Source organism: Bubalus bubalis, chromosome 3, assembly GCF_019923935.1.
Source record: "Bubalus bubalis isolate 160015118507 breed Murrah chromosome 3, NDDB_SH_1, whole genome shotgun sequence".
NCBI classification, from domain to species: Eukaryota; Metazoa; Chordata; class Mammalia; order Artiodactyla; family Bovidae; genus Bubalus; species Bubalus bubalis.
The window spans coordinates 6382112-6406317 of NC_059159.1; the positions used below are offsets into that span (position 1 = coordinate 6382112).

At 52.3% G+C, this 24206-nt stretch overlaps 1 protein-coding gene and 1 long non-coding RNA gene across 16 annotated transcripts; one reads left to right on the forward strand and one right to left on the reverse strand.

Moving 5' to 3' along the window:
• Window positions 1-972: 972 nt before the first annotated feature.
• On the reverse strand, window positions 973-2519 carry LOC102393723. Its single transcript, XR_003107652.2, has 3 exons — window positions 2430-2519; window positions 1682-1857; window positions 973-1208 (listed from the first exon to the last, which is right to left on the reverse strand). It is a non-coding gene; the product is annotated as an uncharacterized LOC102393723 (long non-coding RNA).
• On the forward strand, window positions 2160-22225 carry LOC102394156 (CMRF35-like molecule 8). 15 transcript variants are annotated; one of them, XM_044938523.1, is made up of 8 exons: window positions 4387-4763; window positions 9998-10327; window positions 11069-11234; window positions 14718-14887; window positions 15586-15677; window positions 17628-17665; window positions 18099-18206; window positions 20191-22225. In XM_044938523.1, the coding sequence occupies exons 1-8, from the start codon at window positions 4703-4705 to the stop codon at window positions 20225-20227; spliced, it is 1002 nt and encodes a 333-aa protein (XP_044794458.1). In that variant the 5' UTR covers window positions 4387-4702; the 3' UTR covers window positions 20228-22225. The 15 variants fall into 15 exon arrangements, 14 of the variants coding, with proteins under 14 accessions (XP_044794455.1, XP_025135213.2, XP_044794454.1 ...); XM_044938527.1 differs by having other exon boundaries at window positions 14793-14887; XM_044938520.1 differs by lacking the exons at window positions 15586-15677; window positions 17628-17665; window positions 18099-18206; window positions 20191-22225 and adding exons at window positions 2160-2441; window positions 3146-4380; window positions 15176-15568 and having other exon boundaries at window positions 4543-4763.
• The last annotated feature ends 1981 nt before the right edge of the window (window positions 22226-24206 follow it).

Consider the following 24206-nt stretch of genomic DNA (forward strand, 5'->3'; position numbering starts at 1 on the left):
ATTCAAGCTCAAGGAGAAGTGTGCCTCTCAAAGTCAAAGAATAGGAATTTGTAAGTGGACCACTTCCTGGTTGATCCCCCACTAGCACAGGGGAAGGTGTCCCTGGTCTGGCACCCAGGCCTTCCCTGGCAGGAGCAGGCGTGCCTTTGCCTGGGGCGGCCCGCGAAAGAGAAGGAGACAGAGGGAGGTGGTGACGATGACGGAGGGGGGGAGGGTGGCGGGGGCGGGGCGGGGATGCCCTGGCAAAGCCATCAGTTTGGTTCCCGAGGCCGCAACACCCTCTTCCTCACCCTGCTCCTGAGTCAGCAGCGTGGGTGCCCTCCACGCCTTCCAGAAGCAGACTCTCCCTGCCGGCCCTGTGTGCTCACTGCCCTTTGAGTCACGGGCTGGTGGGCAGAAGTTTCAGGTTTACCACAGACAGATGCAGGTTCTCATAAGTGCGTTGTCTCATCTTCCTGCCCGGAGTAGAAATGAACACAGGTACACGGCGGATGTTGAGGAAGATGGATTCACACCTCTGATCTCATTTTATGCCTCCCCACCAAGGAGGCAGGGTGAGGAGTAGGGTTCCCTTTTCACAGAAGGAGAAGCTGACTGTACAAGGACGCACAAAAAGCCGGAAAGCCGCTCAGGTTCCCGACACAAAGGCTGGACCCTCCCCATTGTGCCGCCCCCTGTCGTCACAATCCAGGGCCCTGGGGAAGCCAGCTCCCCTCTCCCTCCCCTCACCCTCAGCCTGGCTCCCTGCAGAGATCTTAGGTGATTCGGCAGAGATGCTGGAGGCCAGAGAGGCTGCCCACTTAGACACCCGCCGCTCGGTGGTCCTGGGAGCTTGGGAGGGGCTGGCGGGCAGTCTGGAGCCTGCTGTTTCCCCCTCCCTGGCATCAGGCCGCTGGCCTCTGCTTGAACCTCGTTTGCAACGTAACCTAGGTGACACGCACACTCCTTACGAGCTCGGTTGGACAGATTTAACGGGCTCTCATCATTTTAAGTTCTGTCCCTTTCTTCTCCCTGGCGGTGCTTGTTTGGCAAGAAGACAAGAGAGACCTTGGTGGCCTGGCCTTCTCTGGACACATCTCCAATCTGGTTATCCTTCCCCGGGAAGTGCGGAGGAGGGGCGCAGGTGTGTGTAAGCTTGGAGCTGCTGGTGGTCTCTGCTTTTGTGAGATCTTCAGCCTTTCCATAAAACAGAGGGCACGCGGTGACACCTGGGCAGAGGTGATCTCATCAGAAAGAGGCATTGCGGGGCTCAGAGGGGCCGGGAAAAGGAAGGGGTCTTCTGAGAAGGTGGCTGAGCCTGGCTCGGGGAGAGTGAGTGACAGGCATGGTGGGGAGGGGAGTCTGAGGATGAAGCAACGTCTGTGAAGAGCCAGCCACAGCCCTCCTGCTCGAGGAGCCCCATCCCTGGGTTCGACCCTGGGGACCGCTCGACCACCTTCACAGAGGGGCAGGAGAGGCCACAGGTGGACGCCCCCCTGCTGACCACCCCCACCCCAACCATGGGTACCAGGTAACCTCCCCAGGCCCCCACTGGACCAGGTGCCAGCCCCAGCTCCCTCCCCGGGGTGGAGAGAGTGTCCCTGGGGCCAGGCCCCATGAGCGGTGGTTCTGCACATGACAGGGAGCCTGGAGGACCCCTTGGGGGCCGTGAGGGCTCTCAAGCCTCAGCTGGCACGGTCACCTGCCTGTCTGCCCGCCCGCAGCTTCCTCTTTCTCTCGGTCTGGACCACAGCGCATCCAGACCCAGGCAGGAGGCGTGTTGATGGCCTTCACGTTGGTCGTGGTCGTTGGCCCCGGAACACGGGCTGGTCAAGCTGCCTGGGCCCTCGGAGGGTCAGGTCATGTGGAGGGAGTTTCCTTAGGGAGGGGCAGGAAGGCAAGGTGTGGCGGCCCCAGGGACGCTGGCTGGGCCAGGCAGAAACCGTGGAGTCAGCAGACGCTGGTCTCGCCCAGGCTCTGGCTGAAGGGAAACCAGATGCTCCCAGCCCCCTGTCTGTTTCCTTGGTCCCCCGCCTGTCCGCCCCCCGGTCCCCCGTCCGTCCCCTTGCTCCCCGGTCTGTCCGTCTCAGCCCTCCGTCCGTCCTCCCGGTCCCCGTCCGTCCTCCCAGCCCTCCGTCCATCCTCCCGGCCCTCTGTCCGTCCTCCCAGCCCCTGCCCGTCCGTCCTCCCTGTCCCCTGTCTGTCCTCCTGGTCCTCCGTCCATCCTCCTGATCTTCCGTCTGTCCTCCCAGTCCTCCAGACGGAAGCTGTGGAGTCAGCAAACGCTGATCTCACCCAGGCTCTGGCCGAAGGGAAATCAGATGCTCCCAGCCAGCGGTCTGTCCCTTCCTGCCGCCCCTCTCCTGGCTGTTCCTCATTCGGAGTCCCTCCCCTTGCCCTGTGGATCCTGTGGTGAACCCCCGGGTGGTGCATCCCACCACCACACACACCTCCAGAGCATGGTAGGTGCTCAGTGGCCGTCAGAGGCATCGCCCCCAGCCCCGTCCCCCACTGCCAGCTCCCCCAGATGTCAAGCTCTCCTTCTCAGCTGCTTCCTGCTTCTCAGTTCAGCCTCTCGGCCACACCTGACCCACTGTGGGTGAGACACGCCCTCCCTGAGGGCCCCTTGGCTTTCCTTTCTGCGCAGGAGGAGGAAGAAGCAGGGCTGAGGGAGCCTCATCTCCCTGGGGTGAGGGTGGCAGCTCTGAGATTGTGATGCCCCAGGGAGGGAAGTTCTGCAGGGCCCCACCCCCAAATCTGGGTTCTCAGAGCTCAACAGGCAGCTGCAGGTCTGGAACCCCCTACCCATCACCACCACGTCATCCCTGCCCACTGGCCTCCGAGCACTGGCGTCCACACTGGGAAGAAGATCCAAGAGCCTGGGAAGAGACCACCAGAGCCTATGATGAAGGGCTCTCTGGTTGCAAGACCCCCGCTCCAAGGAAGGGGGTTCAGGCCTGGAGCTGGTGGGTTTCATTTTCCCCTACATCTCATGCGCTGATAGTCTTTGAAGGCCAGTGGGGAAAGTACCTCTTTCTTAATTTTCTGACATCATGGGGTAATTTTGCATCAATCTGTTTCTTTCTTAGGGTTTGTGGGCAGATTAGGGTGAACAGGTTGGGGGTGGCGGGGATCAATTGCCCTGGCCTTTCCTCTTTGCTGGCAGGAGAAGAAGGGGACGACAGAGGATGAGATGGTTGGATGGCATCACTGACTCAATGGACATGAGTTTGGGCAAGCTCCGGGAATTGGTGATGGACAGAGAAGCCTGGTGTGCTGCAGTCCATGGGGTTACAAAGAGTCGGATATGATTGAGCAACTGGACTGAACTTCCTCTTTGCTATAGTTTAAGTGTTTCTCTAGGTTTCTAAGGACAGGCGCATCTGGCAGACTATCTGTAAAACATATGTCTTCCTATCAAATCCTATTTTCTGGGACGCCCCTGGTTCTCCAGTGGTGAAGACGCCATGCTTCCACTGCAGGGGACTTGGGTTTGATCCTTAGTCAGGGAACAAAGACCCCACATGTGCATGGCAGGGGCCAAAAAATAAATTAAAAAAAATCCTATTTTCCTATTGCCTTTCATTAGAGGAAAGATATATTTCCTTGGGGAAAAAACTGGCTTGAGGACACTATTATCTCATCTTCAAGTGTTTGTATAATTATGATACTATTCTATTCCCTCCGATTAGCTATTGTTATTGACATTTTACAGGAGCTTCGGGTTTTGGTCAAGGTCACACCAGTGGTACAAAGGGTGGTTGTGGATGAGCCACAACCCAGCCTCCTGCTTCTAATCCAGCTGGTGCCTCCCCGCTCTTGACCTTGACATTCAAGACCTTGACTTTTGGTGGTTGAAAAATATATATTTCTGGAAATGTTATAGGCAGAGCAGGAAGGGAAGGGCATTCAGGGGACTCCAGATGGGGACATTTAGAGTTAACTATCTGCAAGCTCTCAGGTGGCACGTTAGGACTGGTTTCCGATGCTCGTGAGGCTGTTCTGTGCAACCTAGGGGCACGTGTCACAAGGAACACGTGTGTGTGTATTTGGAGCCTGAGCTCCACGTGGACTGGGGAAGAAGGGGTCCATGCAGGCTTGCTGAGTCCCACTCTGTCCCACTCTGAGACCCAGCCCTGAGCTGGGTCCAGTGGGGGCTGCCTGGGAAGGAAGGTCACCACCCGAGGACCTTCAGGCCAAGTGGAAGACAGGTTTTCAAGATGAGAAATCACTCAGGGACTCTGGGGTCATGGTGCCACCTTGGGGGTGCGGGCCTTGAGCCAGGGGGCTCGTGGAAGGGCTGCTCCCCGGGGCAGTCACACTGTGGGACACACCCAGGGCCCTTGCTCCTCCCCAGGGCTCTCACCCCGACCACAGGGACACCAAGGAGCCACTGGCTGGGTTAGACGGAAACTTCAGCCTGTGGTTTGGGGGTGGGAGGGAAGGGGAGGTGAGCTGGAGGCTTGGGAGGGCTCCTCACCGGAAGTACCTACAGAACGTGGCCGGGGGGTCTCGGGCACCACCAGCAGGCTTGCTTCTCGGTGACTCCCATCTTCTCAGCAGCTCCAGGAACAGAACTGAAAAGAAGCTGAACAAGGAAGCAGCAAGGCTTGAAGAAAAGCAGAAGTGGGAGCCTGCAGGCCTGACTGTCCTTCTGGAGGGGGACTGAGACCTCAGGACCGGCTGGGTGGGCGCTGCTGCAGGTGACATCTGTGCTGGAGCGATGGCCCAGCCGCACCGGGCTATGTGGCTGCCCCCGGCTCTGCTGCTTCTCTGGGTCCCAGGTGGGGGCTGCCAGGGGATGGGGGTGGGAGGGGGAGGGTGGAGGGTGGGGATGGAAGTGGGGAGGGTGACTCAGACTGGCGCATGGTCTGTCCACCACTTAAGATGGACCCTATCCTCGGAGGGCATGGGTGAGGGTCCATCTCCCCTTCTGCATCCATCTGGCCTTGCAGGAGCCACAGTGGGACATGGAGGAGGGGTTTTGCCGAAGGTTTGGGGATGAATTATTAGAGGAAAGAGGGCAAAAGTCAGGGCACGCCAGAGTGGGTGGCAGGGTGACCGCCGGGCGCACCCAGGATGTGCTCATTGACAGGAGGTGCCCTCTGGGTCACGGGTCCAGGGGGTGGAGGAAGTGTGGGGACCAGGCAGGGGCCGGCCCTGGTCTCAGGGTCACGGAGGTGAATGAACAACCAGGGTGGCTCGAGGGGCCAGGACCTAAGGACCAGGGGGCTGGTGGTCTCCAAGGAAGGGAGATGGGGATTCCCATCCCATTGGGGAAGGCGAGGGGGACAGGGCAGGGAGGGAGAGGGCAGAGCAGCTTCAGGGAAGGGAGGAGGAGGCTCGCTCCCTGGAGGAGAGGGCTTCCTTGTGATGATTTCTCTCCTGGGCCTTTAGGAGTGTTCACGGCTCTCAGACGGCTCCTGCAGCCTTGCCACTCTCATCCTTGTGTGCTCAGTCACTCAGGCGTGCCTGACTCTGGATCCCAAGGGCTGGAGCCCGCCAGGCTCCTCTGTCCATGGGGATTCTCCAGACAAGAATACTGGAGTCGGTTGTTGCCATTTCCTCCTCCAGGGGATCTTCCCGACCCAGGGACTGAACCCCTGTTTGCTGCATCTCCTGCTTTGCAGGCAGGTTCATTACCGCTGAGAAACTGGCCACCTTCTCATGACTCATGTTTCTACTGTCCCTCTAGGGGGTTCTTGTGTGTTCACAGGATCTGCCTGGGTGGAGGGTCCGCTGTTTCTCTGGTTTCCTCTCTCATTGGTCATGGGTGGAGGGTCCGCTGTTTCTCTGGTTTGCTCTCTCATTGGTCATGGGCTCGTCCCACGATACCCAGGGCCGCGGTGGCCGTGGTCATGCCTGCCTGGCCCCTGGGTGGGCAGGGGTGCAGTGTTTCCATTAGTTTAAAGGGGGCACTGCCTGTGTTTTTAAAAACAGCAGCATCAGGAGTCAGGTGCTTTTTCATGATCTATTGAGACAATTCTTTACTGTCTGAGCCTCCAGGGAAAGAATCCGCCTGCAATGTGGGAGACCTGGGTTTGATCCCTGGTTCGGGAAGATCCACTAGAGGAGGGCATGGCAACCCACTCCAGTATTCTTGCCTGGAGAGTCCCACGGACAGAGGAGCCTGGGGTCCTACAGTCCATGGGGTCGCAGAGAGTCGGACACGACGGAGCGACTGAGCTCACACGATGCAGCACTGAGACGATCACACCTCGCTTTGCGCTTTGCTTTGTTGAGTTTCACAGACGTTGCCTTTCTCCAGTTGAATGTCTGTGGTAGCCCTACTTTGAGCAAGTCTATTGGCTCCATTTTTCCAACAGCATTTCCTCCCCTCCTGTCTCTGTCACATTTTGGTAATTCCTGCAAAATTTCAGATTCTCCACCAGAAAAAGATTACGACTCACTGAAGGCTCAGATGATGCATAGCATTTTTTAGCAATAGAGTATGATATTTTTAAATTAAGGTATGTAAATTGTTTGTAAGACATAATGCTAATTGTTGCGCACTTCATAGACCGGAGTATAATAACCTAAGCATCGCTTTTTTCTTTCGGCTGTGCAGCATGTGGGATCTCAGTTCCCCAACCATGGATCAAACCCACACCCCATGCATTAAAACATGGAGTCTTCACCTTTAACCACCAGGGGAGTCCCAAACATAGCTTTTATATGTGCTGGGAAACTAAAAACTTCTTGTGACTTTCTTTATTGCAATATTTGCTTCACTATGGTTGTCTGGATGGAGAAGGAAATGGCAACTCGCTCCAGTATTCTTGCCTGGAGAATCCCACGGACAGAGGAGCCTGGTGGGCTCCACTCCAGGGGGTTGCAGAGTCAGACATGACTGAAGTGACTGAGCACGCACAGTTGTCTGGAACAAAATCCCCAATCCCGGCACAGTACGCCTATAGTTTTTTTCCTTTGAACTATTCTAGTGGTGATTATATTAAGATATTTGGCCGGATTTTAGTCTTTGATATACATTATACTGACTTCATGATAAGAATTGGGCTTCCCTGAAGACTCAGATGGTAAAGAATTTGTCTGCAATGCAGGAGACCTGGGTTTGATCCCTGAGAGAAGGGAATGGCTACCCACTCCAGTATTCTTGCCTGGAAAATCCCATTGACAGAGGAGCCTGGCAGGCTATAGTCCATAGGGTCACAAAGAGTCGGATGCAGCTGAGTGACTAAGCATGTATGATAAGAATTAGGAAGTTTTTCCTGTTTTCTTATTCTCTGCAGATGTTTAAATAAAATTGGGATTGTCTGGTCTTTGAAAGTTTTGAGAGAATTAACTTGTGAAACTGAGTTTTGCTCCTCAATTTTTGGAATGGAAAGAAAAAGGAACTTCTTTCTTCTCTTTTCTCTCCAGTTTTACTGAGGCATAATTAACAAGTAAAAACTGTGTATATATATATGGTGTACAATTACAGTGATATTTTGATACATGTATACACCATGAAATAATTACCATATCACTTCACATAGTTATCTTTGGGAAAGGACTCCTTGCTAACACTTACAGGTACTGGTCTACATTTTTAAAAAATCTATTCTGGGTTAATATCGGTAATATATACTTTCCTAGAAAATCACCAGTTTGGGGGACTTCCTTGGTAGTCTGGTGGCTAAGACTCTGTGCTCCCAACACCGGAGGCCCAGATTCGATTCCTAGTCAGGGAACTAGATCCCACATGCCACAGCTAAAGATCCCAAGTGTGGCAACTAAGACCCAGCTCAACTAAACAAATAAATACATGTTTTTTTAAAAATGAGAAAATCACTAGTTTTGTCCAAGTGTGCAGATGTTTTTGTAGAGGCTTGCGGTTTACCCTATTTTTCTTTTTAATGGTTTACGTGTGTCTTCTTTTTATTTTTTCTTGATCTGGTTACACACAAGAATGTCTATTTTGTTGTTTGTTTCTCCCAATTGAAAAATCAGCTTTTCAGCGTATACACTAGTTGCAATGTTTTTAGTTTCCTGATTCACTAACTTCTGCTCTGGCTCTACTCTGTCTCCTGGGTGGGGTGTGAACGCGTCGGTTCCTCTCCACTTCTTGTGTTGGATGGTTCACACGTTTATCTGGGATTTAGTGGGATGAGATTTTGTGATTCTGAAGTAAAACATTAGGAAAACAGAGGAACACCCTGTTAGAAGAGACAGAGACAGATAAAGAGGCAGACAGAGATAGATGATGAGATCCAGAGACAGAGAGACAGAAAGTGAGAGTCAGAAGGAGAGAGAGAAGGACAGACAGACACACACAGAGAGAGAAGGAGAGACAGACAAAGACACAGAGGCAGTGATACAGAGAGACAGAGAGACACAGGGAGAGAGACAGACGGAGACAGACGGTGCAAGGGGAAGGCAGGCCCCGGATGCAGAGGGCTGGGTCCCGTAGGTGAAGGGGAACCCAGCCCAGACAGGGGAGCCGGGAGCCAGGCTGGAAAGATGACAATTCACAGTCGAGGGGACACAGGGCGTGGAGTCTGGATGTGGGCAGCAGAAGCAACGTCTTAAACGAAGGAAGGGCTGGGACGTTTATCTGTTAAGCACTCGGTGTGTGTTGATTTTACTGATTTGTTATTTTCTAGAAAATCATACATTCATCCAGATTTACACACTTACCTGTAGAGAATGTCTTTTTTTCTATTTTTGGCTGCACTGCTCGGCTTGTGGGATCTTAGTTCTCAGAGGGTTATCTATGTTCATTAGACTGAATTTTCTGAAATGTTGGCTTTCTTGGCCAGACACAGAGGGATGCCGGCAGCTTCATGTGGTTCAACCTGATATTATTCTCCAGGCATCTGGCGCCCATTATCTCATCCAATACTCCCAATGTCCTGCAAGGCTTACCAGTCATCACCACGTTACCAGTGAGGCCTCTGAAGCTCAGAGAGGTTAGGTAACTTGTCCCAGAACACACAGCAGACTTGTCATAGAACTGAGACTAAAACTCAGATTCTTCTGATGCCCTTTCCATGCCACCATGGCACTGGCCACGGAGCATCTCAGGAAACATCACACCCGCAGTGGGGCTGGAGAAGGCATCTCTGCGGGGCGTCTGCCACCCAGGCCAGAATAGGGTCCCCTGATGGGCTCCCAGGAGTGGGAGCTTGTGGTCAGCTTTGGGCAGCTTTGAACGGAGAGCCGTGTGGGCTGGGGGAGGTGCTCACACCCAAGTGCCAGACACGTGTAGACCTTAAAGATACAAGAAGAAGGTCCCAGGGGCTTACGTTTGAGTGTCTTCAAGTGATTTAAGAGCCTGAAAAGCCAAGTCAAATGAAAGACGCCTAACTCTAGCGAAAGACAGCAAGCTACATGCCCCCACCACTGTGGGGGCCCCGTCACAGAATTACAGGGCTGGTGAGGAGCCGCATCCACAGGGGCCAGGGCGGGGGGCATGTCCTCGGCTTGGTGGCCAGCATTAATTTCATACACATCACCTTAGTCCCCCAGCTCCGTAGCAGAGGACTCTCTGGGACAATGGCAGGCCCCAATCTCAGAAATAAAGCGTAATCTTCCTTGAAAATTAAGTTAATAGGGGCTGGGCAAGCTGAAGTAAGACCCAGGGTGAGATGAAGGCTGTCAGTAAACTGTGTGTGCAGGTGATTTTTCATCCGCAAAATTTGCCTCATGTCTGGTGCTTCTGTGAACCATCTGGCAGCCCTCTCTCTGCCTCGGGGCACAGCCCCTTGGTGGGAACACATCGGCTGCGAGCGGTTCTTCAGGTGACTGAGCTGCTCTGGGCTGGGGGCATCCTGACAAGCTGGGAGGTGGGAGGTCCCTGGTGGGTGAGAGGTGGGAAGGGCAGAGGAAAGAAAGTTCGGGTCTGGAGGAGAGGGCAGCTATGGTCTTAGGGCTGACAGAGTGGAAGGGGCAAAGTCTCAAGGTATATTCAGGCTGATGCGGGGCAGCTAGAAAGAGATGGGGGAACTTTTGGGGGTGACCCCCAGGGTGTCCTGACCCAGGCCCACCTGATGGAGCTGGACCCGTTTGTGTTTTCCAGGCTGTTTTTCCCTGAGCGGCCCCCGCAAAGTGAGGGGCATCGTGGGGGGATCCCTGAGCGTGGAGTGTCGGTACCGAGAGGAATTCATAAACAATTCCAAATACTGGTGCAAACCCCCGTGTGTATTATTGTGGAAGATGGCGGAGACCACAAAGTCAGAGAGAGAAGTGACGAGGGACCGCATGTCCATCAGAGACCATCCTGCAAACCTCACCTTCACAGTGACCTTGAAGAGCCTCAGAGAGGAGGATGCGGGAACGTACCGGTGTGGGATCAATGTGCCATTTAATATTGACCCCATCTTCGAGATAGAGGTGTCTGTGATCCCAGGTGAGCCATGCACACCCCTCCCCCTGTACCAGCAAAAAGGTCACCTGAACAGTCTCAGGTTGGGATAGCCAAGGCACAAATCACATCAGAGAGAAAACTCTGTGTGTGGGGGGTGTATGTATATTGTGTGTATGTGTGTGTGTATGTGTGTATATTGTGTGTATGTGTGTGTGTGCACACATGCGCATGTGTGTGTGTGTGTGTGTGACAGAGAGACAGTCAGGGCTCTGGCACATCTCCTCAGTCTTGAGCGATGAGAAGGTGCTTGTTGGGGAAGGGGTGGCAGAGAGGCGGGGTGTGCAGCTGAGAGAGGAGGGTGCCGTGGGCCTCCCTGCCAAAACCCGGGAAAGTGTGTGTGGGGGAAGGTGGGGAGCTGAGTGGAGAGGCGGCGGGCGGGGCGAAGATGCTGAACACAGTGGGAGCGCTAACACGATCTGCAGTCCAGGCGGCCGTCTCTGGCAGGCTCACGAGGCTGTGACTTGGTGTGTGGGGGGGTGGAGCAAGCCTGGGGGTGGGGGTGACTCTGGGGCCTCTGGAGGACCCTGACCTCATCATGGGGATGGGGTCAGGGCTGTTGGGGGCGGTACCTGTGTCCCATTTGGAAACGCTCACTGGCCCTGGGAGGGTCCTGGCCATGGGGTCCTCCATCCTGCCCCCTTCCTGAGTGATTATTTTGTGTGAAAGGTATTGGGGGGTGGTGGGAGAGTCAGAGGGGCTCCCCGAGTCTGATTTGTATTTCAGCACCAGCAGCGCCACCAACACCAAGGCCAACCCGACTGACTGTCCCAGCCGAGACCTCGACAATCACAACCAAAGTTTCAACTGTGTCCTTCACCACCCTGACCACAGAGGGCACCACCCACAATGCCAGCAGCCAGGAGGAATATGACCCCACGCAGAACTGGAGGTAAGGTGCCCTAGACCCGTGTCCTGGAAGCGGGCCTCCTCTGCCTTGGGGTCTATTTGGTCAGGAGCCCTGTCCCCGTTGACTGGGGCCTCTGGCTCCCTTTGCACCCAGGCTGGAAGCTGGTCTGTGTCTCCTAGCTTGGCTCGTAGGGGCCACACTGGACCTGCCCTGGGCTCCGAGAGAGGGCTCAGGCCGGGCAGCAGCTGGGGGTGGAGGGAGGGAAAGCGACATTTAATGAGAGCTGGTGAGATGATATCCTGCCAGGCGCACGCTCAGTGCCCCACCTGGGCGTCATCATCTGCTCCTTACAATCCTTCACCACCATCACTCTCAGTTTATGGATGAGTAAACTGAGGCTCCGAGAGGTTAAGTGACTGAGTGGGTAATACAGTCACAGAGGCAGGCTGCCTCCCAGGCTGAGTTTATATGATTCCGAAGTTTTAGGTTCTTTCTTCCAAATTTGTGATTCTCGACCTTTTTTTGGCAGGGGGAGGTAAAAAAAAAACCCCAGGAGAATCTGACATTTATAGTTTCTTTCCCTGGAAATATGCATATTGTCCGAAATCATTTCTGGGATTCACAGACTCCCTTTTTAAAAAAGTAATCAATTAATTTTTATTTTTGGCTGTGCGGGGTCTTCGTGGCTGCACTGGGGCTTTCTCTAGTTGCAGTAAGTGGAGACTACTCTCTAGTTCCGGCACTAGGGCTTCTCGTTGTGGTGGCTTCTCTTGCTGCAGAGCATGAGCCCTAGAGCGTGAGCTCCGTAGCTGTGGTGTGTGTTAGTTGCCCAGTCGTGTCCAACTCTTTTTGATCCCATGGACTCTGGCCCACCAGGCTCCTCTGTCCATGGGATTCTCCAGGCAAGAATACTGGAGCGGGTTGCCATGCCCTTCTCCAGGGAATTTTCCCTGCCCAGGGATTGAACCTGCATCTCTTGTGTCTTCTGGGTTGGCAGGCAGGTTCTTTACCACTAGCGCCACCTGAGTTGTGGTGCCCGGGCTTAGTTGCCCCGCGGCATGTGGGATCTTCCTGGGCCAGGGATCGAACCTGTGTCGCCTGCATTGTCAGGCAGATTCTTAACCACTGGACCACCAGGGAAGCCCAAGACTCCCTAACCTGACACCACCTGGCGCCCTGCAAGTCGATTCCAGAAATGGCCACCTGGGAGTCAGCACAGACTCCAGCATCCTGCGAGGCTCGTGAGGCTCAGTCTTGTAAGATGGCCTGACTTCAGATGCCAGAGCTCTTTGGGGATGCTCAGATCATCACATTTCTGATCAGCTGGATACACGACTCCCTTGGGTTTGGTAGTTGCTTAGGTAATTCACAGAATGTAGAGAAGTGCTATACATATAGTTTTATCATAAAGTATAAAGGTCAGGGTGCTTCCCAGGAGGAGCTAGTGGAAAAGAACCCACTTGCCAATGCAGGAGACATAAGAGACCTGGGTTTGTTCTCTGGGTTGGGAAGATCCCCTGGAGGAGGGCATGGCAACCCACTCCAGTATTCTTGCCTGGAGAATCCCCATGGGCAGATGAGCCTAACCATGAAGGCTATAGTCCACGGGGTCCAGCCTACGGCTGCAGGCTACAGTCCGTGGGGTTGCAGAGTCAGACACGACTGAAATGACTCAGCACACACGCATAAAGGTCAGGACCAGTCAATGAAGAGACATGTAGGGCAAGGTCTGGGAGGGTCCTGACTGCAAAATTTCTGTGCCCTTTCCCAGTGGAGTTGGAGGGCATCACCCTCCCTGGACTTTGATGTCTTTACCAACCAGGAAGTTCCTTCAAGTCTTGGTGCCCATAGTTTTTACTTGGGTTTCATTGCACAGACATGACTAATCTAATCATTGCCCACACGACTGACCTCAACCCCCAACACCCCTTTCCACTTCCCTGAAGGTCAGGCTGGCCAGAGCCCCAAATCTCTCATCACATGGCTGGCCCTTCTGGTGGCCAGCTCCCGGCCTGAGTCAGGGAAAATCTCAGGCAGATCCAAGGGGCTTGTGAATCACAAAGGTGCTCCTATTACTAAGAAAACCTCAAGGATTTAGAGCCTCCCTTCCAGGAGCCAGAGGCAAAGGCCAGTCAGATTCTTTATTATAGGACACCCCAAGACCCCTCCACTGGCTTCCTGACAATCCAGGTGACAAGCTTTATATCAGGCAAGGTGAGATTCAGGCCCCAAACATGCCGCCTTCAGAAACGATCTGCAGATGCACACCTGGGGAATGGAGCTGGGTTTTTTAAACAATAATTTTATTTGTCTATTTGTCTTTTTTTCCCCCCTGTGCTGGGTCTTTGTTGCTGCACAGGCTTTCTCTAGCTGCAGAGAGTGGCGCTTACTCTCCAGTTTCTGTGCTTGGGCTTCTCACTGCAGCAGCTTCTCTAGTCATGGAGCACAGGCCTGGTAGTTGTGCAGCCTGGGCTTACTCCCTCCGCAGCTTGTGGGATCTTCCTGGACCAGGGACCAAACCTGTTTGTGTCCCCTGCATTGGCAGGTGGATTCTTCACCACTGAGCTGCTAGGGAAGCCCCAGAGTTGGGTTTTGTATAGCTGAAGCTTGTACAGTTCTCAGGGGTGGGGCGGGGGGGTGCATCTTTAAGAAAAAAAAGACTAGAACATTATGGATGCCAGTTAGGCATAAAAGAAGGGGCCCAAGGAAGGGAGGGGCAGAGCCCAAGTTTCGTCATTTCCCCAGGAAAGCAATTGCTGCTGTCTGAGTGTGAAGTGGTAGAGTTTCAAGGTGATGCTTTTGCAGCCAGGTTTGTAATTGCAAAAGACTGGGCAAAAGAAATGCCCATGGAAAGGGAAGAGTCAAATAATTTATGGTCTGTCCATGCAATGGAATACTATGCAGCTGTAAAAAAAAAACCCACAGGGAACTTCTGTATGCAGTGACATGGAAAGATCTTTTGTGAAGTAAATGCATTGTGAAGTAAAAAGCTAGTGTTTATCAATGACTCAATGGACGTGAGTTTGAGCAAGCTCCAGGAGATGGTGAAAGACAGGGAAGCCTGGCATGCTGCAGTGCATGGGGTCGCAAAGAGTTGGACACGGCTGAGCAGCTGAACAACAGCGTTTATACCAGCGGCCCCCAACCTTTTTGGCACCAGGGACCAGTTTTGTGGAAGACAGCTTTTCCACAGACGGGGGTGGGAGTGGATGGTTGAGGCAGTAATAAGAGAGATTTGGGGGGTGGGGGGTGAATGGGGAGGTGCTCACCTCCTGCTGTGTGGCCAGGTTCCTAACAGTCCCCTGGTGGGTACTGGTCCATGGCCCAGGGGCTGGGGACCCATGGTTTATACTATGCCTCTTTTATGTGAAAAAAGGACATATACAAAAATAATGTATATTCGTATTTTCTTGCATTGAATAAAGAGGCTCTGGAAGGCTCTTAGGTGTAACGTGTGTGTCTGTGGGGGGATTTAGGTAGACGGGGGTTGCAAAGGAGGCTTTACGCTGTCTGCCTTTTTTTCAGTGGGCGCTTATCTACTGAACAAGAGAGGGAAGGTGGGACCCCCTGCCCCACCCAGCCCACCCTGTCTCCCTTCAGGCTCCATGAGCTGCTGATCTGGTTGGTGCTGCTGCTGCTCCTGCTGGGGGGCATCTCACTGCTCGCCTGGAGGATGGTTCAGAGACGGGTCAAAGGTGAGTGAGCCCCCCACACCCACCTGCACCCCACCCCGAGGGTGGGCCGGCCCCGCCCACACCCTCCGGTCCTAGAGGAAATGCGTCTGGGTTTCCAGAAGGGTCATCAGCTGTATCTCCCCTGGGACCACATGGCCCCGGGTGACCCTAGAGGGCAGGCCCGGGAGGGAGTGTCCGTGGTATGGCTGAGAGGAGGTGACTTTAAGGCAAGAGGCCTTTCCCACGGCAGGGCTGGGCTCATGAAGCAACGTCCCTCTTCTGTCTAAACCCTTCCGTGATCTCCTACAGCCTCCAAAGTCCAGGCCTGCCCAGCATGGTCAAGGCCTTGGCGATCTGCCCATCCTCACACTCTGGAAGGCAGCAGTTTCTCAATTTCCTCCGCGTTTGCTCTGGGCACCTGGGGGGCCTGCCCTGCCCTCCACCGGCTCACTCCTGATCCCCTGAGTGCTGCTGTCTGCTTCCTTTCCTCTGGGACTTCTTCCTGGCCCCCAAAGGGCAGGTCAGGGGCCCTTTCAGGGGGAGCCTCTATTCTCCCGCCATCAAAGCCCTTGTCCCACCTGTTTGTCTCACCTGCTTCGTAGGCTGCCTCCCCACCAGCCCATGCAGCTCCTTAAGATCAGAGACCCTTACCCAAGAAGGCACGGGAGCGGTATGTGTTGAGTGAAAGTATTATTTAATATTATTTAATATTGTCACAGTGGCACCCAGGGAGCCTGTGGTCCAGCCATTCTCCTCTGAGCTCAGATTAAAAGAGAAAATAAGACGCCCCCAGCATCCTGTCTGGTGCTCAGTAAGTAGGGGCTCAACAAACGCTTGAGCAAATTAAATACATAGAAGAGCAGAGGAACCAGTGACGCTGTGACCTTCTTGCTGGTGGGTGGCCCAAGTGTTATCTGTGTCCGCTTAAAAAAAACTGCACAGCGTGAGAGTTGTGAGCTAGGTTTTATCTGGGGCAGAATGAGGACTGTGGCCTGGGAGACAACACCTTAGATAGGTCTGAGAAACCGCTCCAGAGATTCAGGGGGCGGGGAAAGGTCAGCGTATCTGTGATTTTGGTGAATGGGGAGGAACACAGGCAATCAAGCACACATTTTCCCAGGAGGTTTCTGTTCGTCTTGGGAAGCTTCTGCTACTCACAGCGAACAGTCGTCACCGTGAAGGATGTTCGTGCTTTTCTAGATATGGGGAGATGCAAGGATTGGGCTCATAAAAATCAGCCCCTGAGACATCTGACTATCTGAAGACCTGTCCCGCCCGTTTACCTGGCGCGCAGATGCCTCATTCCTGCTCTCTACCCTGAACTCCTTTCAGGGGGTGTTGAAGCAGCTGCATCAGCACCTGATTTGATCCTTGCAGAGGCAGATGGCAGGCGCCCAGGGCAAGTGCCGATTCGTACTTGACTCCTGTAGGAGAGCAGCTTTCTGCCTGAGATGGGTGTGAGCCTTAAGGTTCCTTCCTGGACTAAGAGTTCTTAATTCCATGTGCACCGAGTACCTGGGCAGAGGGGATGTTTGTTCAGAATGACCGATGCTGAGCCTTTCGGGCTGCAGTGAAACTCTGGTGGCTCTACCCCACACCTGCAGTGCTAAACTGGGAGTTGGTTCTTACTGGGAGCCAAAGGGGAGACCCCGCCTTACTCTGTCACCTCCAGCATCCCCGTGGGGTCCAGCCCCTCCCTCCAGCACATCTCAGGCCTTTAGCAGCGAAATCAGCCTCAACATATGTATGCTTGATGGATGGAAAGAAAACCACTTCCTCTTCCCCATCTGCTCTTCCCATATCGCTTCTGGGAACCATATTCTAAAACTTTAGCCCATACTGCTTTACCACATGGGGGTTTTCCCAGCCTGGGTTGCCTCAGATCTGTGGGTCCCAGCGATCTCCAGGGTGCCCTTCCACCTAAAAAGCGTTCCTCCCCTTTAAAAACGGGGTGTGTGATTGCTGTAGAAATTTGGAAAAAGACGTAAAACACAGAGAGGGAAAGAAATTCACCCTAATAAATAAAAAGAAGAACTTGCACCACTCAGAGAAAACCAACCACAGACGGTTGAGTCACATCCTTACGGTCTCTTGCAAATCTGACTTTTTAAAATGTTTGCTCCGTATGTAATTCCACTTTCATTTTTTTAATTAAAAAATTTTTGTTGTTGACTTGTTTTTGTTGGGTCTTCGTTGCTGCGTGCGGGCTTTCTCTAGTGGTGGTGCATGGGCTTCTCGCTGTGGTGGTTTCTCTTGTTGGAGAAAATGGGCTCAGTAGTTGTGGCACGTCAGCTAAGTTGCCCAGCAACATGCGGGATCCTCCAGGACCAGGGATCGAACCCGTCTGTGTCCCCTGCATTGGCAGGTGGATTCCTAACCACTGGACCACCAGGGAAGTCCTGTAATTCCACTTTTCAACCTTAACACAATGTATGATTTTCCCTGCTAATAATCTCCTCCAAATCCCTGAGTGCAGAGTTGACTTGTGTGAGTGGATCACACCTCGTCAAGGGATCTTTGCTAACGGAAGAAAGGCTTTGTGTTCATGTAGCCTCTGTCTCTCCCCTGCTTGGCATCTCAGCGCCTGTCTCCCGGCTGCCTCTGGGGTTAAGGTTAGGGTTAGTGACCCCTGTGGACGCCTGCCTTGTGCTCACTTGTGGTTCCTCCCCTGAGCCCACTCTTGTCATTCACTTATTCATTCACTCGATCATCCTGCCTCATTCTAGGATTCAGTCTCCTTCCTCTTCTCTTGCCTCTTTAGCTGGAGAGAAACCAGAGCCGCCCCAGAGCCGCAGTCAGGTAAGGAGGGTTCCCGCAGGAGGGGAGTCAGGGTGGTCGGGAGGCACGCAGGGGATGCTGGGCATCCGATCTGTCCCGTTAGCCGGTGGGGGTCCACGTGGATCCCACATGGATAGAGCGAGGTGCTCACCTAGAGCTGGAAGAACAACGCCCGGGAGGTCTGGTCGCTGGGTCACCGTGAGCTCTGGCCAGCCTGTTCCCTCCCAAGGGAGGGGGAGGGACGCAGGGTCCTCCAGCCCAGCTGTTGACCTGAGCATTCAAACACTCCCCAGAGAGGACCTGAGTGGGGGAGGGGGAAGGCAGGATGGGAAGGCTGGGGCACCCGGAACGTAGAGGGGAAGGGGAGATGCTTGCAGGGACACGGGCCTCTCTAGGCTGGACTGCAGGGGGGCCTGTGGACACCCATCCAAACCCGCACTCCTGTCCACCCCAGGCTGCTGAGCAGACTGAGCCCTGCTATGCAAATCTGGAGCTGCAGACGTGGCCCCCTTCTGGAAAGCCCGTTCAACCCACGCAGGCGGAGGTGGAATACAGCACAGTGGTGAGTGCAAGGGCCCAGCTCCCATCCTGGGGACCGCGGGCCGTGGCAGAGGCATCGCCATGTGTGGTCCGGCAGGCAGGGAGGGGAGAGAGGCTCAATTGGTCACCTTGTGCTTCTGTAGGACGAGGATACACAGAAAACCAGTCAAGTGTTGGGGACGTCTCTGGCGGTCCAGTGGCTAAGACTTAGCCTTCCAATCAGGGGGTGCAAGTTTGATCCCTGGTCGGGGAGATGAGATCCCACATGCCTCTTGGCCAGAAAACCAAAATATGAAACAGAAGCAATATTGTAATGAATTCAATAAGGACTGTAAAAAAGGTTCACATCAAAAAAATCTTAGAAAAGAAAATGAAGAATGTATAGATTTCGCCAGACCTTGGTGTCTTTGTGGCTGAGGGGTCGGGTGGGAGATGAAAGGGCTTTTGGAATGGCCAGTGGATAATCAAGAGTCAATAAAGTACAGCATTTATTAAGCACCTACTATGTACCATATGGACTTCCCTGGTGGCTCAGCCGATAAAAGAATCTGCCTACAATGCGGGAGACCCGGATTTGATCCCTGGGTTGGGAAGACCCCCGGAGAAGGAAATGGCAACCCATTCCAGTACTCTTGCCTGGAAAATCCCATGGATGGACAGAGAAGCCTGGTAGGCTGCAGTCCATGGGGTCGCAAAGAGTTGGACATGACTGAGCGACTTCACTTTCACTTTCATGGACCACATGGGCTTCCCTGGTGGCGCTAGTGGTAAAGAACCCGCCTGCCAATGCTGTAGACATAAGAGACACAGGTTCCATCCCTGGGATGGGAAGATCCCCTGGAGGAGGGCATGGCAACCCACTCCAGTATTCTTGCCTGGAGAATCCCATGGATAGAGGAGCCTGGCGGGCTACAGTCCATGGGGTCGCACAGAGTTGGACACGACTGAAGCAGCTTAGCAGGCACGCACACTCACGTACCATACACTCAATGTTAAAGCCAGTGGTTTTCCACTGTTTTGGTCCCATCATCTCTTTGGCATGAACTCTACTTTTTAGATTTTTACCAATGAGCCCCTGTGGGTCAAGCCGTAGGCACAGCATTGAAAAGTGGAATAATGGAAGAGGTTGCCTCCCATCCCCACCCTGTGCAGGGTCATAATTCACCCTTGAGTGGAAAGAGTTTAGGCAGAGGTTGAGGGATTAGCTGTTAGAGAAGACGAGATGGAAGTTTGAGCATCAGACACGTGGCCGGGGACTAGCAACATCCTAGCTTTTTTAACTTGGTGACTAATGGCCCCAAAGCAGATCCCAGGCACTCCCCCAGCTCTGATGCTTGGATTTGCGCTGTGTCTTTGATAGAGATCAGGGCTCCTGGCCTTTCCCAATCAATAGAAATTGATCAGAGGCCAGACAAGAAATTCAGGCAAGGCTCTGTGGGGCCCCTGCTGCAGCAGGAGGGAGCAAGAACAAACAACAGTTTTCCTTGCTTGGGGGCTGGTGAGGGGAGGGGTGTGTCCAGGGGTGGGGCTAGAGAGGTGGCTTAGGTGTTTTGCCGCCTCTTGGGTGTTGTTCTATGCAGGGGGCATGCGCGGCACACGGCTTTTGCTCCAGGCTCCTCCAAAGTTGGCAGGTGGGTTTTTGGTCTCTTTGTGTCTCTAGTCCAGAATTTGCCCCAGCTATGCATGCATGCAGTTAGGTTTAGTCCCTTAGAGTTTCTTTGGATTTTGTTGCTCGAGGAGATGTTTGTCCAGGTGCAAGCCCTGCAGCAAAGGGTCCCAGGTCTGGCATGTCTCATCTTGACCAGGTGGGGGCAGAGCAGGTGGGTGGATGGGATTTTGGAGACCTGCCTTTGCAAGAGGAAGTGGCCAGGACGGTGAGGACCAGTGGCGCCTCCACCACCCCCCGCCAGTGGAACTCCCTCAGGTGGCCCCTCTGATGTCTCCTCCCTAACCTGGGATTCCCACTTCCCCGGCCTCTTCTGAGCCTCTGGCCTCTGTCTCTGCAGGGCCCGCCCAGCGGCGATCTTCACTACACCTCGATAGTGTTTGACCCCCAGAGCCAGGATTCCAAGGCCGACAGGATTCCCTCCGAGACGCCAGTGTACAGCGTGGTTAAGAAGACATAAGCTCGTGTTTCCAGCCTTACCAACTGGAGGACTCTGCGGGTCACAGGAGGCCCAGGGCTCGGCCTTCACCCCCGAGCCCCCCTTACCTGCTCCCCTTGATGATGACTGGCAAGGCAGCTGTGCTCCCCAAGGCTGCCCGTCTTGCACCATCAGCCAGGCTGGCTTCCCTGAGGACGTCCGGGAATGCGGTTCTGGATGGTCCGATGGGAAACTTTCCATCCCACTGGCTCTCGAGGTCTCTCTCCTCTCTTCTCTGCTTCATCCCAGCTCCAGGCGGCTCCAGGCAAAGGTGTGACTCCTGTCGTATGGTACCTACGAATAGCTTTGTAAACCACAGCCCCATGGAAATGTCTGGGGTTGCTGGGAAGTGGGGAGAACCAGTGAAGAGCCAGGAGAACTCAAAGGCATTGAAGACTGGGTCCCTGTCTTCTTATGGACAAGGAGACCAAGACTCAGGGAGAGGAGAGCCTTGCCCACAGCTCCAGAATGAGTGGCACACTTCTCTGGACTCTTGGGATTATTGTTAATCTAAGAGATATTAATAACATTGAAAGTATCTTAAGAGAGAAGAAAAAAGTTATTTAAACTTTGCAGCTGTATGTCTGCAATATTGTATTAAAAGTCCATTCTTTTGAAGCCGATTAATATTTCATTGATGTATATATCACTTCATGCTTGTCCATCCGTCTGTCAATAGAATGCTTCTATATTTTAGCTCTTGTGAAAAATTCAAGTTATGAGCTTGGTGTACAAGTATCTCTTGGAGACTCTGCTTTCAATTCTTTTGGGCATACACCCAGAAGAGGAATTGCTGGATCATATGATAACCTATTTTTAATCTTTGAGGAACTGCGATACTGTTATCGGCAGTAGCTGTACCATGTTACGTTCCCACCATGAGTCTCCAGTTTCTTCACATCCTTTCCAGCACTTTTATTTTTTTTAAATAGCAGCGAACCTAATGCATGTGAGGTGGTTTCTCGTTGCACTTTTGATTTGCATTTCCCCAGTGATTAGTCAGGTCGAGCACTTTTCATATGCTTATTGGCTATCTGTGTATCTTCATTGAAAACGTGTCTATTCAGTCCTGTTGCCCATTTTCAAATTGATTTCTTTGTTGTTATTGAGTTGTCTGTGTATTCTGGATATTCAGTCTTATCAGATATATAATTTGCAAATATTTTCTCTCATTTTGTGGGCCAAATTTTTACTCTGTTGAAGGTGTCTTTTGAGGACAAAAAGCTTGATGTTTCATGAAGTTTAATTTGTCCATTTTGTTGTTGCTACCACCTGTGCTGCTTAGGTCATATTCAGGAAATCATTGTCAAATCTGAGGTTCTGAAGGTTTCGTCCTTCGCTTTATTCTAAGAGTTCAATAGTTTTAGGTGTGACTAGCTAACTTTTTAGACTAGCTTTGGCTTTATCCTTCTTTTCCTAGCTCCTAAAGTTATAAAGGTAGGTTTTTTATTTGCGATCTTTGCCCTTCTTTTTAATGTAAGCATTTAAATTTCCCACTTAGCACTGCTCTCATTGTCTTCCACAAGTTTTGTAGATTGTGTTTATGCTTCCACTCATCTTAAGTGTTTTCTAATTCCCTTTATGATTTCTTCTTTGATCCATTGGTTGTATGAGTGTGCTGTTTCATTTCCACAAGTTTGTGAATTTTCCAGTTTTAATTTTTTCCCTTTTCGAGTATTTATTGAAAGATAAACAAACATAAATTGACTGGTTACATAGTCAGTGTCAATTAGTTTTTTTAATTCCATCTTATAATACCATGTAATGTCTTGTAAGAAAAAAACTTTTTAAGCCTTGAGTAATGCCTTTACAGTATGAACTGGACCAACTATCAGACGTGGCTTCTCCCCGTCTTAATGTGAATAAAATGCTATTAAAAAACAATGGAGAGAATCCAGTTTAACTTTCGTTATTTATTTCTAACATCAACCTGTTCTGGTCAGAGAAGAAACTGTATGATGTCTATCTTTTAAAATCTATTAAGACTGAGTTTGTGGCCTCATGTTTGGTCTATCCTGGAGAATGTCCCGTGTGTACTTGTGAAGAATGTGTGTGTTGGGCTGGAGTGTTCTGTTTATGTCTGTGAGATCTAGTTAATTTACTGCATTGTTCAGCTCTCTATTTCCTAACTTCTCTTCCGTCTGATCATTACTTCGAGTGGCATATTGAAGGCTCCAACTATCATAGTAGATCACTATGCCTCCCTTCCATCTGCTTTTGCTTTGTGTATTTTGATGGTCTGTTGTGAAGTGCCAATGAGGTATAAGTGCTGTATCTTCTTGCTGTTACAACATAGCCACGTTTATGCTGTATGAGACAGACAAAACTGAAGGTCTTTAGGTGGCAGTTTGTTGAAGTTTCTGCTACTTACAGGAAGCTACATTTCAAACTTACATAATGCTCTAGCTCACAATCTTTCCCTATTTTGCCAGGGATGTTTGCTGAAACTTCACCACTCACCCAGATGGAGGGGATGTTGGTTTGGAAGTCCTCCAATATGTTCTGATCAGGTCCTTATACATCCACCTAGTCACTGGCTCAACAAAAGTGATCTGAACACTCATGAAAGTCAAAGTGTTAGTCGCTCAGTCATGCCCAACTCTTTGCAACCCCATGGACTGTAATCCAGCAGGCTCCTCTGTCCATGGGATTCTCCAGGCAAGAATATTGGAGTGGGTCGCCATTCCCTTCTCCAGGGAATCTTCCCAACCCAGGGATAGAACCTGGGTCTCCTGCACGACAGGCAGTTTCTTTACTGTCTGAGCCACCAGGGAAGTGCTTGACTACTCACTGGCATTACTAAACGCAGCAGGGAAACGATAGCAGCGAACACAGTAGTGAAAAAGGTGCATCAGACCTGTTCTCCGAGAGCTTGCCATCTAGCAGGAGTGATATTAAACTGTGAAACAATCAGAGGACTAGCCAGATGGCCTCATGCAGCTGTGAAGCCTGGGCACGGCGCACGGTAGGTGGAACCCTTCCCGTACAACATGGTGTTGAGTGTGTTCCCTGAAGCTGTGCGACGTGGAGTCCTGGCAATGAGACTTGAAAGGTGGACGTGAAGGAAGCTGTACCAGTCCTCAAGTGCCCAGTTGCTCAGTCGTGTCCGACTCTTTGCAACCCCGTGGACTGTACCTGCCAGGCTCCTCTGTCCACGGGGCTTCCCAGGCAAGAATACTGGAGTGGGTTGCCATGCCCTCCTCTGAAAGATCGTCTCAACCCAGGGATGGAAGCCGAGTCTCCTGCATCTCCCGCATCGGTAGGCAGATTCTTTACCACTGAGGCACCTGGGAAGCCCCGAAGGGTATTGAGAGACCCCATAATGTGAACAGGGGCTCAGTCGTGGACTATGCAGAGTAAGCACTCAGAAACATTTGTTGACATGAACTGAATTTAGTCCAGTCATATTCCAAGATGGACCTAAATTAACCCTTAGAGACATTCCGTTTCTAATCACAGAGTGACCCTTGCAGGGTGGTTTAAGACACAGAAGGACAGGGTAGAAGATACAATCAAAGATCCAAGGGATTATCTGCAGGACTCTTCCTCCCCAGGTGGGCTTCCCTGGTGGCTCAGACGGCAAAGAACCTGTCTGCAATGCACGAGACCTGGGTTTGACCCCTGGGTTGGGAAGATCCCCAGGAAAAGGAAATGGCTACCCACTCCAGTATTCTTACCTGGAGAACTCCATGGACAGAGGAACCTGGTGGACTACAGTCCGTGGATCACAAAAAGTTGTGCACAACTGAGTGACTTTCACTTCTCCTCAAGTGGACTGAATTTAAAATATTTATTTAGTCTGAGTTTTCACCAGTTAGAAATCTTCTGTAGGAGGCAAATCTCTGAGCATCAGTCAAAAGAAGTGCTGGTAGCTGGTG